The sequence below is a fragment of the Hyla sarda genome, chromosome 8 (genome assembly GCF_029499605.1).
Source record: "Hyla sarda isolate aHylSar1 chromosome 8, aHylSar1.hap1, whole genome shotgun sequence".
Lineage (NCBI taxonomy): Eukaryota > Metazoa > Chordata > Amphibia > Anura > Hylidae > Hyla > Hyla sarda.
Genome location: NC_079196.1, coordinates 228,290,848 through 228,307,581, shown reverse-complemented (window position 1 = coordinate 228,307,581; position 16,734 = coordinate 228,290,848). Strand labels below are relative to the sequence as shown.

The window sequence follows — 16,734 nt, the reverse complement described above, 5'->3', positions numbered from 1 at the left end:
GGTACATATATTTTATTCTAAGAATATTATTAAAAGTTAGGATTTTATGTAATGCATATCCTCAATACTTACTTGTGCACACTAACACTTTTACAAAAGAGACTGTTTTCTTCTGCATTCCTGCCTCAGCTACTATTCTGATCCTGCCACTCGCCTGATGCCACATATCTGATGCCTATTTCTCCTTTTTTCACCCACTCTGGTCTCCCTGCCCTTCTGCTATCCTAATACTGCTCCTTCGTCTGTGGTTTGCTTACTTTTGTACTTAATTTACTTGCATTATTTGTACTATATTTCATTCCACTTACTTGTATTATGATCTTTTGTAATCCTTTATACACTACTTTGGAGTGCTAGCCTCATTTGTGTATTGGAATTAGGGCAGGGTTGGAGTTGGGGGGTCATGTCCCCTTCCCCAGTGATGGCATCAGGCTCACAAATGAGCCTTTTTAAATGGTTTTAGATGTATGTGTCTCCCTTTTTGTGGTTTCTATGAATAAAGTTTTTGTATTATTTAAATTTACTTTTGGTGTGCACTGTTTGCAGCTTTCTTTTTCTTGAATAGATATTGTTCTGCCATGTGGTCTCCTCATGCTGCTGGCACATTAAACAAAACTTTTTAGGTTAATCTATTTGAAATCTTCAATTTAAATGTTAAAAAATATCTTTAATCTTTTTCATTGTGAGGCCCTATGGTCTCGTCAGGCTGTTGCCACCTTCAGGCTGGGTCATTCAGCCACTATATGGTCTCCTCATGCTGCCGCCAACTCCACGCTTTGTCATTCAGCCACTATATGGTCTCCTCATACTGATGCCACCTCCAGGCTCTGTCATAGTGCCGCTCTGCGACAGTGATTCTAATAGCAATGCCTCTAATCTGCATGTCATACTAAATAACAGTATTATTTCACTAACCCAGCACACACCCTATGCGTATTACAGCAAGGCAAAGTGTTCTAAACCCCTATTGAGAAATAGCTGTTTTTAATACAGATTCACCGCATAAAAATTCGGACCGAACCAAATTTTTTCGGAAAATTCAGCGAATCGGTTGAATCGAATTTTTCAAATATTCGCTCATCTCTACTGTCAGCCTTACCTTCATTTAGCAGATAGCTCTCTCATTTGCCCCATACACATAAACATTTGGCTCACCCAACATTTATGTGTTCTGAATGGGGAGAGGGGAGGTAAGCTGCTGCCAAACCGCACTGATGGTGGTTCATCTCCGTGAAAACCGAAGGGTCGGGCAGTAGAACTTGAACATTCCCAAGCATTCTCTCCCCCAACATCATCAGCTTCAGGACACAACAATTCACCAGGGTAAGGTGACTTTTCACTAATGTCTATGGGGTCTTGAATCACAACCTACATTAATGTCCACACATTCACATAATGTCCCCATGATATGGCTGAGCCCCAAGGGTGCAGTGCATGAAATGTGTTACGCCGAGCGCTCCGGGTCCCCGCTCCTCCCCGGAGCGCTCGCTTCACTCTCCCCGCTGCAGCGCTCCGGTCACATCCTCTGACCCGGGGCGCTGCGATTCCGCTGCCAGCCAGGATGCGATTCGCGATGCGGGTAGCGCCCGCTCGCGATGCGCACCCCGGCTCCCGTACCTGACTCGCTCTCCGTCTGTCCTGTCCCGGCGCGCGCGGCCCCGCTCCCTAGGGCGCGCGCGCGCCGGGTCTCTGCGATTTAAAGGGCCACTGCGCCGCTGATTGGCGCAGTGGTTCCAATTAGTGTGTTCACCTGTGCACTTCCCTATATCACCTCACTTCCCCTGCACTCCCTTGCCGGATCTTGTTGCCATTGTGCCAGTGAAAGCGTTCCTTGTGTGTTCCTAGCCTGTGTTCCAGACCTTCTGCCGTTGCCCCTGACTACGATCCTTGCTGCCTGCCCCGACCTTCTGCTACGTCCGACCTTGCTTCTGCCTACTCCCTTGTACCGCGCCTATCTTCAGCAGCCAGAGAGGTGAGCCGTTGCTAGTGGATACGACCTGGTCACTACCGCCGCAGCAAGACCATCCCGCTTTGCGGCGGGCTCTGGTGAAAACCAGTAGTGGCTTAGAACCGGTCCACTAGCACGGTCCACGCCAATCCCTCTCTGGCACAGAGGATCCACTACCTGCCAGCCGGCATCGTGACAGTAGATCCGGCCATGGATCCCGCTGAAGTTCCTCTGCCAGTTGTCGCTGACCTCACCACGGTGGTCGCCCAGCAGTCACAACAGATAGCGCAACAAGGCCAACAGCTGTCTCAACTGACCGTTATGCTACAACAGTTACTACCACAGCTTCTGCAGTCATCTCCTCCGCCAGCTCCTGCACCTCCTCCGCAGCGATTGGCCGCTCCTGGGTTACGCCTATCCTTGCCGGATAAATTTGATGGGGACTCTAAGTTTTGCCGTGGCTTTCTTTCCCAATGTTCCCTGCATCTGGAGATGATGTCGGACCTGTTTCCCACTGAAAGGTCTAAGGTGGCTTTCGTAGTCAGCCTTCTGTCCGGAAAAGCCCTGTCATGGGCCACACCGCTCTGGGACCGCAATGACCCCGTCACTGCCTCTGTACACTCCTTCTTCTCGGAAATCCGAAGTGTCTTTGAGGAACCTGCCCGAGCCTCTTCTGCTGAGACTGCCCTGTTGAACCTGGTCCAGGGTAATTCTTCCGTTGGCGAGTATGCCGTACAATTCCGTACTCTTGCTTCAGAATTGTCCTGGAATAATGAGGCCCTCTGCGCGACCTTCAAAAAAGGCCTATCCAGCAACATTAAAGATGTTCTGGCCGCACGAGAAATTCCTGCTAATCTACATGAACTTATTCACCTAGCCACTCGCATTGACATGCGTTTTTCCGAAAGGCGTCAGGAACTCCGCCAAGATATGGACTCTGTTCGCACGAGGCGTTTCTTCTCCTCGGCTCCTCTCTCCTCTGGTCCCCTGCAATCTGTTCCTGTGCCTCCCGCCGTGGAGGCTATGCAGGTCGACCGGTCTCGCCTGACACCTCAAGAGAGGACACGCCGCCGTATGGAGAACCTCTGCCTGTACTGTGCTAGTACCGAACACTTCCTGAGGGATTGTCCTATCCGTCCTCCCCGCCTGGAAAGACGTACGCTGATTCCGCACAAAGGTGAGACAGTCCTTGATGTCTACTCTGCTTCTCCACGTCTTACTGTGCCTGTGCGGATGTCTGCCTCTGCCTTCTCCACTGTGGCCTTCTTGGACTCTGGATCTGCAGGAAATTTTATTTTGGCCTCTCTCGTCAACAGGTTCAACATCCCGGTGACCAGTCTCGCCAGACCCCTCTACATCAATTGTGTAAATAATGAAAGATTGGACTGTACCATACGTTTCCGCACGGAGCCCCTTCTTATGAGCATCGGATCTCATCACGAGAGGATTGAACTTTTGGTCCTCCCCAATTGCACCTCGGAAATTCTCCTTGGACTTCCCTGGCTTCAACTTCATTCCCCAACCCTGGATTGGTCCACTGGGGAGATCAAGAGTTGGGGGTCCTCTTGTTCCAAGAACTGTCTAAAACCGGTTCCCAGTAACCCTTGCCGTAACTCTGTGGTTCCTCCAGTAACCGGTCTCCCTAAGGCCTATATGGACTTCGCGGATGTTTTCTGCAAAAAACAAGCTGAGACTCTACCTCCTCACAGGCCTTATGATTGTCCTATCGACCTCCTCCCGGGCACTACTCCACCCCGGGGCAGAATTTATCCTCTCTCTGCCCCAGAGACTCTTGCCATGTCTGAATACGTCCAGGAGAATCTAAAAAAGGGCTTTATCCGTAAATCCTCCTCTCCTGCCGGAGCCGGATTTTTCTTTGTGTCCAAAAAAGATGGCTCCCTACGTCCTTGCATTGACTACCGCGGTCTTAATAAAATCACGGTTAAGAACCGCTACCCCTTACCCCTCATCTCTGAACTCTTTGATCGCCTCCAAGGTGCCCACATCTTTACTAAATTGGACTTAAGAGGCGCCTATAACCTCATCCGCATCAGAGAGGGGGATGAGTGGAAAACGGCATTTAACACCAGAGATGGACACTTTGAGTATCTGGTCATGCCCTTTGGCCTGTGCAACGCCCCTGCCGTCTTCCAAGACTTTGTCAATGAAATTTTTCGTGATCTGTTATACTCCTGTGTTGTTGTATATCTGGACGATATCCTAATTTTTTCTGCCAATCTAGAAGAACACCGCCAGCATGTCCGTATGGTTCTTCAGAGACTTCGTGACAATCAACTCTATGCCAAAATTGAGAAATGTCTGTTTGAATGCCAATCTCTTCCTTTTCTTGGATATTTGGTCTCTGGCCAGGGACTACAGATGGATCCAGACAAACTCTCTGCCGTCTTGGATTGGCCACGCCCCTCCGGACTCCGTGCTATCCAACGCTTTTTGGGGTTCGCCAATTATTACAGGCAATTTATTCCACATTTTTCTACCATTGTGGCTCCTATCGTGGCTTTAACCAAAAAAAATGCTGATCCCAAGTCCTGGCCTCCTCAAGCAGAAGACGCCTTTAAACGACTCAAGTCTGCCTTTTCTTCGGCTCCCGTCCTCTCCAGACCTGACCCTTCCAAACCCTTCCTATTGGAGGTTGATGCCTCCTCAGTGGGAGCTGGAGCTGTTCTTCTACAAAAAAATTCTTCCGGGCATGCTGTCACTTGTGGTTTTTTCTCTAGGACCTTCTCTCCAGCGGAGAGGAACTACTCCATCGGGGATCGAGAGCTTCTAGCCATTAAATTAGCACTTGAGGAATGGAGGCATCTGCTGGAGGGATCAAGTTTTCCTGTTATTATCTACACCGACCACAAGAACCTCTCCTACCTCCAGTCTGCCCAACGGCTGAATCCTCGCCAGGCCCGGTGGTCTCTGTTCTTTGCCCGATTTAATTTTGAGATTCACTTTCGTCCTGCCGATAAGAACATTAGGGCCGATGCTCTCTCTCGTTCCTCGGATGCCTCAGAAGTTGAACTCTCTCCGCAACACATCATTCCACCTGACTGCCTGATCTCCACTTCTCCTGCCTCCATCAGGCAGACTCCTCCAGGAAAGACCTTTGTTTCTCCACGCCAACGCCTCGGAATCCTCAAATGGGGTCACTCCTCTCATCTCGCAGGTCATGCGGGCATCAAGAAATCTGTGCAACTCATCTCCCGCTTCTATTGGTGGCCGACTCTGGAGACGGATGTTGTGGACTTTGTGCGAGCCTGCACTATCTGTGCCCGGGATAAGACTCCTCGCCAGAAGCCCGCTGGTTTTCTTCATCCTCTGCCTGTCCCCGAACAGCCTTGGTCTCTGATTGGTATGGATTTTATTACTGATTTACCCCCTTCCCGTGGCAACACTGTTATTTGGGTGGTCGTTGATCGATTCTCCAAAATGGCACATTTCATCCCTCTTCCTGGTCTTCCTTCTGCGCCTCAGTTGGCTAAACAATTTTTTGTACACATTTTTCGTCTTCACGGGTTGCCTACGCAGATTGTCTCGGATAGAGGCGTCCAATTCGTGTCTAAATTCTGGAGGGCTCTCTGTAAACAACTCAAGATTAAATTAAATTTTTCTTCTGCATATCATCCCCAGTCCAATGGACAAGTAGAAAGAATTAACCAGATCTTGGGTGATTATTTGCGACATTTTGTTTCCTCCCGCCAGGATGACTGGGCAGATCTCCTCCCATGGGCCGAATTCTCGTATAACTTCAGGGTCTCTGAATCTTCCTCCAAATCCCCATTTTTCGTGGTGTACGGCCGTCACCCTCTTCCCCCCCTCCCTACTCCCTTGCCCTCTGGTCTGCCCGCTGTGGATGAAATTTCTCGTGACCTTTCCATCATATGGAGAGAGACCCAAAATTCTCTCTTACAGGCTTCATCACGCATGAAGAAGTTCGCGGATAAGAAAAGAAGAGCTCCTCCCGTTTTTTCCCCTGGAGACAAGGTATGGCTCTCCGCTAAATATGTCCGCTTCCGTGTCCCTAGCTACAAGTTGGGACCACGCTATCTTGGTCCTTTCAAAATTTTGTGTCAAATTAATCCTGTCTCTTATAAACTTCTTCTTCCTCCTTCTCTTCGTATCCCTAATGCCTTTCACGTCTCTCTTCTCAAACCACTCATCCTCAACCGTTTTTCTCCCAAATCTGTTCCTCCCACTCCTGTTTCCGGCTCCTCGGACATCTTCTCTGTCAAAGAAATCTTAGCTTCCAAAAAGGTCAGAGGGAAAACTTTTTTTTTAGTGGACTGGGAGGGTTGTGGTCCTGAAGAGAGATCCTGGGAACCTGAGGACAACATCCTAGACAAAAGTCTGCTCCTCAGGTTCTCAGGCTCTAAGAAGAGGGGGAGACCCAAGGGGGGGGGTACTGTTACGCCGAGCGCTCCGGGTCCCCGCTCCTCCCCGGAGCGCTCGCTTCACTCTCCCCGCTGCAGCGCTCCGGTCACATCCTCTGACCCGGGGCGCTGCGATTCCGCTGCCAGCCGGGATGCGATTCGCGATGCGGGTAGCGCCCGCTCGCGATGCGCACCCCGGCTCCCGTACCTGACTCGCTCTCCGTCTGTCCTGTCCCGGCGCGCGCGGCCCCGCTCCCTAGGGCGCGCGCGCGCCGGGTCTCTGCGATTTAAAGGGCCACTGCGCCGCTGATTGGCGCAGTGGTTCCAATTAGTGTGTTCACCTGTGCACTTCCCTATATCACCTCACTTCCCCTGCACTCCCTTGCCGGATCTTGTTGCCATTGTGCCAGTGAAAGCGTTCCTTGTGTGTTCCTAGCCTGTGTTCCAGACCTTCTGCCGTTGCCCCTGACTACGATCCTTGCTGCCTGCCCCGACCTTCTGCTACGTCCGACCTTGCTTCTGCCTACTCCCTTGTACCGCGCCTATCTTCAGCAGCCAGAGAGGTGAGCCGTTGCTAGTGGATACGACCTGGTCACTACCGCCGCAGCAAGACCATCCCGCTTTGCGGCGGGCTCTGGTGAAAACCAGTAGTGGCTTAGAACCGGTCCACTAGCACGGTCCACGCCAATCCCTCTCTGGCACAGAGGATCCACTACCTGCCAGCCGGCATCGTGACAAAATGTCATCAGGACTAAAGAGCTTTGGGCCCATAAAAAGTTTTCAAAAATGTTATTACAGTTTTCAAATAATAATAAATAGATACACATACACAATAGCAAAATGTAAACAGTGGAAGGGTATAATATACATTATATAATGTTTACAACATTATAGGAGCTTCTTTATTTAAACGCTTTCAATTTCATGGACACGTGACTACAAAATAAAAAGTAAATAAAATGGCGGCTATAATATGTGGGATTTTTCAAGAAGAATAGGTAAAGAGTACAAAAAACAGTCCCTTTATCCCCCTCAGCCTTATGCGATATTACACCATGTACAACCATTAAATGTATATCTTACCCTACCAATCCCACCCCTCACCTACAGATATGCAGTAAGAATTAAATATTCAACACTTGGCTAAGGATAAATAGGAAGAAACCCCTACATCTTGGGATTCATAAAAAACACCATGCTGAAGCTCCTCACCTTCCTAGATGCATGCAGCCCCACCACCCCCAACCCCCACCCTCCCCACCACCTCTTTAACTTTTAGGGTGCGCTCACACTGCAGAATCTCCACTCGCTAAATCCAGCGAGCGAAGATTCTGTCTGGTGGCGGCCGCTAAAAATACTTTGCGGCTAGGGCAGCGGGGCACTGAGCCGTCACCATTGACGGCTGTGCAGTGCTCGCGGAATCTGCGCAAAGAATGAACATGTTCTTTGAATAAAAAGTGATCGAAAAGTCTGATCAGAACAAAAATGGTACCGCTAAAAACATCAGATCACGGCGCAAAAAATTAGCCCTCATAGCGCCCTGAACACAGAAAAATAAAAAAGTTATAGGGGTCAGAATATGACGATTTTAAACGTATACATTTTCCTGCATGTATTCATGATTTTTTTCTGAAGTAATACAAAATCAAACCTATACAAGTAGGGGATCATTTTAACCGTATGGACCTACAGAATAAAGATAAGGTATCATTTTTGCCAAAAAATGTACTGCGTAAAAACGAAAGCTCCCAAAGCTTACAAAATAGTGTTTTTTCATAAATTTTGTCGCACATTGATTTTTTTTCCGTTTCACCATAGATCTTTGGGTAAAATGACTAATGTCATTACAAAGTAGAATTAGTGATGTAAAAAATAAGCCATCATATAGAATTTTAGGTGAAAATTTTAAAGAGTTATGATTTTTTAAAGTTAAGGAGGAAAAATTGAAAATAAAAAAATGGAAAAAGCCAGGGTCCTTAAGGGGTTAAACACAGAATGATTCCTTGAGGCTTTCAAGAGCTCGATCCTTGCTTATATCATACCAGTCTTTGGGTAGACTTGCAGGTTTTGCATTATATTTCTTTGCAAACTGGGCATTGAACTCTTTAAAGATAAATTTCCAGTAGTCGGATGCGTTGATGCTGGGGTCGGGTTTGATCATCCAGTCTGGATAAAACTCGCGATATTCTTTATAGGGATGAAACTTCCAATCAGTATCTGAGTTCCTGAATGACTTCTCTGTAACAACATCTGTAGAACATAGTGAGGAACACAAGACATTTGTGTCTACATATCTGTATCTGCCCAGACCCTGAGGCCGATGGACAGTAGCAAAGTGCTCAGTGTGCTCCGCACATCCTGCCTCACATGGGACTTTACAGAATGGACACTGCTTACCACATCCGATCACTTTCCTAAACAATTCTTCTTCTGGTTTTAGGACTACAACGTCAAGAACAAATTCAATAGTAATAGGTCTCATTTGTGACAAGATGTCCTCTTCAAGGTCAGAGAGGAAGGACTCCACATCAGCAGCAAACTGAGGAACAGACACCGAATTCTGAAAAATAATCACCTTTAGGTCCTCCTGTGAGATGACTAAATCTTTGTGCAGCATCTTACAAAAACTTCTTAGAAATTCTGCGAAATCTGAACTTTCCTGTATTTGGGAGTTTTGAAGAATTTTTCTTAATTTCTGAAGAATGGACAAAATGATATTTGATCGCAATGATTGCAAACCTTCAGGGTCTTCATATCTCTCTTTAATGAAATCTAAGATACAATCCTTAACAAAACGCTCATAGTTATTGATATACTTGACATATTGCTCAAATGAATGGTCTTCAAGAAGGTTACTAAGCACCCGCAGCTGAAAGAAAGTGCGGCTCATATATTTCATGTTGTCATCTCCATTCAGTATGTCGTTGACTATCTCTTGTCCAAGATGATGGTTTACATACTGCACTATGGCTGGTTTCAGGCAGAGTTCACAGAAGCGCTTTGCCCTTGTTTTGCATTCATCCTTCTGCTGGAATAGAGCTTTAAAAATGGAAAAATATTCAGATTTTAAGTTTTTCAGACTTAAGTATGGATCATTTAGGTTTACAAAATTATCATGCATCTTTTGAAATCTTGGGACTGCTTTGCCTAAAAGTAGAAGCTTCAAGTCCAGCTCAAAAGAGGCTGTGGTGTGCAGGTTCTTCACCTCTTTCTGTTGTAGCCTTTCATTGACCATTCTGAGTAATTCTAAGCTAAAGGTATCATGGTAATTCTCGTTCATCTTCAAGTGTTGGTCAACATATCTCAGGCCTTTCTCTGCCAAGTCTTCTGCTACCTGCTTTGATTTAAAACTGTAGTCTTCTTTATAGAAATCTTTTAAACTTGGGACATTGAAAAAGAATTTGTCATGACATTTTTGATACCATTTAAGATCAATGTGTTCATCCTGCACTTCATATGTTGCATCTGAAAATTCAAAAAGTGTCTTGATATTCAGCAGTTTCTCATTGATGGCACCTGACTTGTGGCTCATCTCTCTCCGAAGCTGTTGAAGCATTATTTGGTCAATGTTTTGTCTTCCTATGGATTTGACTTGAAGGCCATTTATTGTATTATCCCACATGGCATGAAATTCTTCTTCAAGCTCCTCAATGTCCAGTTTCTTTGTTCTGTCCTGACATGAGCAAAGAAGAGAAGTCACCTTTTCTTCTATTATTGAGATGTAACTATCCTTTAAACCTTCTATCTTACATTTTGTCTTCTGGATACGAGAGGCTTCAGTGCACCTGTTGAATATTTCTTCCTTAAGCTCCTTCCCAAGACATGTTATACTTTTCATAAAATCCTCTCTGTATTTTTGTACCAGATGAGCATTTTCCAATTCAGAATCAAAATACACATCTAGTAAATGGTGCATGTTCTTCTCCTCTTTTCTCACTATTTCTGATGTCGACTGTTTTATATCATTCAATGCTTCAACAAGATTTTCTGTTCGCTCATTCTGTACTGATATCAATGCCTCAGTCATCAAATTATATATTACTTTTCGGAAGTTCCACTCCAGTTGTGAATATTTCACTGACAGCTGGTCATAGGCATCTGCTATCAGGCTGTTTCGAAAGCTGAATATAAATTTTTCATGTTTCACGGCATTCCATAAACTTTTCAACCACTCAAGAAATTCTGGGATTCCCTGTGACTTGTGTACTTTCCCTTTCAAGAAATCAAGCAAATATTTCTTGAATGAAAGAACCCCCTCACTGTAGCCTGTGTTTATGGGGGCCATAGGCGGAGTTCCACACCAGAGGCCAGATATGTACCATGTGTGTTCATCGAGATTGTAATCCATGATATCATTAAAGGCTGTTATCCCTTCCAGTTGTTCCATTTTTGCTGCAGCCTTTGTCATCTGATTCAGGTGCTCCAATAGTTTCTTTCTGTCTCTTATACCCATAGTATGAGCTGACACATCACTCACATTTTGATGAACAAAATGGCATGTGGGTTTCTTTCCTATTTTACTCATACGGAGAAATGCGTGAACCACAATCTGTAAAATATCCTTCATTTCTGATGAATTTTCCATGGATATGTTAATGATAGTGATGTCACTCAATCCAACCACAAATGTGGCCAGTTCGTTGTCATGTTCATAACTGTCCACCAGAGATGCCAATTCAGGAGCTTTCAACCCTTCAGTGTCAATTACCACAATAAATTCACAGCCTAGTTCTTCCTGGAAATTCTCCTCTACTGTAATAAGAGTCATGAAGGCTCCTCGTGTGCATCGTCCACTGGCCACAGGGAACTGTAGCCCAAACATGGTGTTCAATAGGGTGGACTTCCCGGTACTCTGCACTCCCAGCACAGTTATAACCCTCATCCTACAGTGTCCTCCGGTCTTCTTATCCAGCTCAGTCAGGACATCAGTTATCCATTGTAGGGGAATATTGGAAGCATCTCCATCAATCAGCTCCAATGGGAACCCATCTAACAGGAGATCAGCAGCTAATCCAGGGAGATCACAGAATTTTTGTCCAAGACCTTTATGATTCCGTTTGAAACATTGTGCTTCATGTATCTGCCCCACTTCACGTATGAAATGTTCTAATCCAAGGGAGCTATCAGACATCTTCTGATCTAGTTGCTTTAGTACCAACACGCTGGTAGAATTATTCAAATACTCAGTCTGTAACTCTTTTAGGTGAAATCGAGCAATATCATCAAGAAATATGTTCATCCACTTTAAGAAGTAAAGTTTCTCAGTATGAGGCAGGTCATTGAGCGCAGATAAAAACTTCTTCATGTCTTCTTGTACTTCTTGCTGGCTTTGTTGTCTACGCAGCTCCAGAATTTGTCCCTTTAGCTCTGATTTGTAAGTCTCCGCACTAACATCACCCTGTTTCCTCATTCTACAAAGTTCTTTTTCATTTTTAGTAATTTTTTTCCACAAATCTCCCTGCAGGGTCAAGGTTTGCTTCTTATACAGTGAGACATCATTGATTTGCCCAGTGATTTTCATGGCTAGTTTCTTTGCCCTCTGAGATTCTTCTAAATTCTCATCTACATAGATTCCGAGTTCATTTGCGATGTCTCCAACTTCCACTAATGTCATGGATTTAGGAGAATCTTTGGTCAAACTTCTCATGAGGTTTTGTATCTCTTTTACAATTTCAGCTTCATTCATCTTTGAATCTTTCACCAAGACATGTTTACTGTTCAAGTTCAGAGATGTTCTTAACTTGCGTAGGGATTTTTTTGTTTCCTCCTGGTGATATTTATCATTAGGTAGAGAAATAATGAAATAGAAGTTTGGATTGTCCAATGCAGAACTCTTCAACATTCTCAAGTGTTTTTCTTGCAGATCTTCACAGAAAATAAAAATAGCAGAAGAAACCTTAGTCAACAAACTAAACTGCTTCTGATGGGATTCTGGATCTCCACGTAGGTTCATCACAGCAGTTGGATCATGGAAAACATTGGAGCTTTGACTCCCGCTGGGAAAGTACCAGAAAAGCTCAAGAAGTCCTTCTGAAATTGTTTTAGGATGATATCCATATTCAATGTCCTGGTGAACAAAGAAGTCATGATGAGTATAGGTAGGACTAAGGACACTGTTGAGGATTTTGGATTTCGAAAGACTACAATTGCCTATTTGGATAAATGAGAAGATTGGCATAGAAATGTTCACCAGGTTGTCTTCTTTAAATCCTTTAGTGCTCAGTAAAGATGTAGGTCTCCACCTCTTTATAATGTCTCTCATGGGCCATAGCAGAAAGGTACATGGCTTGTTCTGATAAGAAGGAAGCACAATAGGAACTGCAAATTGGCACATAGACATTTTTGAGAAAATGACTTGTTGTAGAAAGCTGTCAGAACGATGCAGAAGATTACATAAAACATCCAAGGGATGTGGAGAATTTAATGAATTCCTAGGTGACATCTCAATGGTTCCAAAGAGATCATCTTGTGTACTGAAGCCACTTATGTTGGCATCATCATGGTCATCCATCATGGTTTTTCGCGCAGTTCCATCCAGTGCGAAAAGTTTTCTGAGAAAGTTTGACTGTAGCAAACTTTCAGTAGTGGATTCACAACCATTCTCCTTCGAGATACACATCACATGTTTTAAACTAATCTGGGAGTCTTGGTATTCCTCCAGCTGGAGCTTGGACAGTAGGAACTCCATCAGTTTTTTCCTTTAAAAAAAAGTGACATTTTTATCTTTAGCATTTACTTTTAATACTAATGAAGCATTTTACTTGCTCAAAAAAATTATTTAAGTTGTATAATAAGGTAGTCATTCAGTCTACAGATATACAGTTAGATATTTTATTATATTTGTCTTTGCCAATTTACACAAAATTGAGGGTGTTGGCCCTGTGTGGGCTAGGTACTCCCTTGTATCTACAATGAACAGACGCTGCACCCACAGAGATAACACCTTTACCACAAGAGCTCACTCATCTCCTTGGGTCTTCCATGTCCATACCTTTCTGGACCCTTCTACTGGACACCAGCACCACCATCTACACCACACATAGCCACTATAGCCCTTTTGCAAACACAGGATCCTGCTAACCTGTTCAGATTGGTCTCTCGGTGCTCCGACCACATGCTCAGCACTAGATAGACTAACAGGAAAAAAATATCCAGCACATTGAGATAGAACAAAAATTCTTCCTTATTTCTTCCACATTAAAAATCTCCACAATAAGACCTGTAACCAAAAAGACACGTTTTGAACATAATAACGTTCTCCCTCTAAAGGCATGCATTATCCTTTAAATAACACCCTTTATAGACCAATTCCCACAATTTCGTGATATTTTTACCCGCAATAGGAAGATACCTTGGTACCTAATCCCAGGCGCAGAGGAGTCATTCCAATAATGTAAATAACACAAATACAAAAGCATAAAAAAAAAATTGAATTGTAAATTTTTTTTTTTTTAAAGATGTTGTTACATGTAATACCCCAAGGTTTCGCGGTTTCCATATAAATAATGCATGTTACAGAAAGAATGCCATACCATCAAGTGTGTGTATATATCAGCTCTCACAGTTCAAGGAGGACAAAAATTCCTAAGGCATACCTACCGTATTTTTCGCCGTATAAGACGCACTTTTTCTTCCCCAAAACTTGGGGGGAAAAGTCGGTGCGTCTTATACGGCGAATACACACCTATCGCGGCGGTCCCTGCGGCCATCAACGGCCGGGACCCGCGGCTAATACAGGACATCACCGATCGCGGTGATGCCCTGTATTAACCCTTCAGACACGGCGATCAAAGCTGACCGCCGCGTCTGAAGGGAAAGTGACACTAGCCCGGCTGTTCAGTCGGGCTGTTCGGGACCGCCGCGGTGAAATTTCACCGCGGCGGTCCCGAATAGCCCGACTGAATAGCCAGGTTAGTGCTTACAGGACACCGGGAGGGACCTTACCTGCCTCCTCGGTGTCTTCTCCGTTCAGGGATCCCCTGTATGGCCAGCGCTCTCCTTCCTCGTCATCACGTCGTCGCGTACGTGCGTTGGCGTGCGTAACGACGTGATGACGGCGACGGAAAGCGAGGATACACGGCCAGCAGCAGAGACGTTCCAGAGCGACGGGGACAGCGATGGAGCGACATCCAGGGCAGCGGTGACGGGTCCGGAGCGGCAGTGGTCTTCAATCTGCGGACCTCCAGATGTTGCAAAACTACAACTCCCAGCATGCCCGGACAGCCGTTGGCTGTCCGGGCATGCTGGGAGTTGTTGTTTTGCAACATCTGGAGGTCCGCAGGTTGAAGACCACTATTGGGTTCAAAATCTTTATTTTTTTAGATTTTGCCCCTAAAAATTGGGTGCGTCTTATACGCCGGTGCGTCCTATAGGGCGAAAAATACGGTACCTAAATGTTATTAAAACAGCCCAAATAGTCCTACACCTACAAATTACCGACATAACTAGGTCTGAAGAAAGCTACTAAATATGGCAAAACTCTAACTCACTTGCCACTTTATTTGGTACAACCTGCTTAAATTCAAACCATGCATCAGAATAGGGAAGAAAAGGTATTTAAGAGACTGTGAATGTGGCATGATTGTTGGTGCCAGACTTCAGAAACTGTTGATCTATTTGGAATTTCACGCATAACCATCTCTAGGGTTTATAGAGATTGGTCCAGAAAAGAAAAGAAAACAGTATGGGGCAGTTGGGTGGAGGGAGGAAAATGCCTTACTGATGTCAGAGGAGAATGTGCAGACTAGTTTGAGATAACAGTAATATAGTTTGTAAGGTTGAAAAAAAAGACAAGTCCATCGAGTTCAGCCTCCTCCTCCTCTCCCTCTCCAGTTCAGCCATATCCTTCAAATATATAGGTGCCCAGAATTGGACCGAATACTACATATGTGGTCTGACTAGTGATTTATGCCATGTCTGAACGTACAACACATCCAACCTTAAAGCAGATGGGCTACAGCAGCAGAAGACAACACCAGGTCCTAATTCTGTCAGCTAAGAACAGAAAATTGAGGCTCCAATTTGCACAGGTACCAAAACTGGAGAATGGAAGACTGGAAGAATGTTGCCTGGTCTGGGGAGTCTTGATTCCAGCTGCGACATTCAAATAAAAGGGTAAGAATTTGTGGTAAACAGCATAAAAGCATGGATCCAACCTGATTTTGTATTAGCGGTTCAGGCTGGAGGTGGTGGTTTAATGGTGTGGGGGCCATTTTCTTTACACACTGGGCCTCTTAGTACCAACTGAACTTGAAAGCCTACCTGAATATTGTTGCTAATCAGCTCCATCCCTTTATGACCACAGAGGACCTATCATGATGGCTACTTCCAGCAGGATAATAGGATCAAACGGAGTGATGGGGAAAGTAGAGTGGAGTAGTGGCTTGACAGGGGGGTTTACTTGCTCCATCTCCCTTCTCCTTTATTATTTTGGGAATCAGGATTTATGGTTGGGTTCATTAGGTGGAGGTTGACTGTTAGGGGATTTGGAGGTTACTACCACTTTAAGAGGTTTTGGCGGGCAGGTGCAGTCAAGGTATAGCAAGGGTTAAGGATTACAAGGCGGAGAGTGAAAGGGTGATTTATGGCGGGAAAAAGGGGAGGAGCTTTCAGATGGCGGGAGACAGTTAGGGAAGAAGGTCCTGCCCATCTTTCCTTTAGGAGTTGGGTTGGTTGTTCTGGTTCAGCAGGTGAAAGGGTCCTTGGAGGTAGTTGTTAGTTCCAGCATATAAGGAGCAGGGTGAATAAATAGAGAAGCAGTTTTGCCAGCTGTTTATGCTACAGCTGGAATAGGCCTCCTGGTGGTGGTTCTGGGCCACAGAAGTTTGTTGGGGAACATGTACTAAGTTACAGGTGTCTCCTTGGGTCAGGTGGATGTGGCTAATAGCAAGAGAGTGTTAGTGCCTGGGGTTACTAGTCGAATCAGTATTTCTATGGTAGAGCCCTCCAGGGACCCTTCCTGTCACATGTGGTCAGGTCATGTACATGTAAAATTGTTAATAATGTTTATAATGTCATTTATAATGTTATATAAAGTGTTTATTTATAATTGTGTTATATAAACAGGGATTTGGAGGCGGGATAGAGTTTTAGGTGAGAAATTTTGGTAGGTTAAAATGTGGAACATATCTAAAATCCCCTCAGTCATGCACCATGTCACAAAGCTGACATCATTTCATACATGACAATGAGGTCACTGGATCCCCAATTGCCCCATGCTAGGGGGAAAATTCCATCCTACCTCTAAATTTGGTATCAGAATAAATCTCTGGATCACTGTCCTATGTCCAGATTCTATTCATAACTTGTAATATTATATTTTTTCCAGAAAAACATCCAGGCCCTCCCTTAAATTTGTTTAAGTCATCACAACATCTATTGGAGAGAACTCCATAGTATCACTGCTCT

General features: G+C 45.0%; 2 protein-coding genes across 4 annotated transcripts in view; both read right to left on the bottom strand.

Annotated features, from left to right (window-relative positions):
* Positions 1-16,734, bottom strand: part of LOC130283982 (up-regulator of cell proliferation-like) — a 99,682-nt gene that overhangs the window by 38,000 nt on the left and 44,948 nt on the right. The window contains exon 1 of one of the 2 annotated variants that reach the window (XM_056533835.1): positions 15,589-16,364. The exons of the other annotated variant lie outside the window; for it this stretch is intronic. The gene's annotated coding sequence lies outside the window, so the exon portion shown is untranslated. Of the gene's footprint in view, positions 1-15,588; positions 16,365-16,734 lie in introns of those variants that run through there. 2 annotated transcript variants of the gene reach the window in all.
* The window catches only part of LOC130283985 (up-regulator of cell proliferation-like), a 53,797-nt gene continuing 44,657 nt past the window's right edge, over positions 7,595-16,734 (bottom strand). For both annotated transcript variants that reach the window (XM_056533842.1, XM_056533843.1), the window contains one exon: positions 7,595-13,025. In XM_056533842.1, the coding sequence (XP_056389817.1) occupies positions 8,312-13,025 (4,714 nt within the window). In that variant the 3' untranslated portion in view covers positions 7,595-8,311. The remainder of the gene's footprint in view (positions 13,026-16,734) is intronic.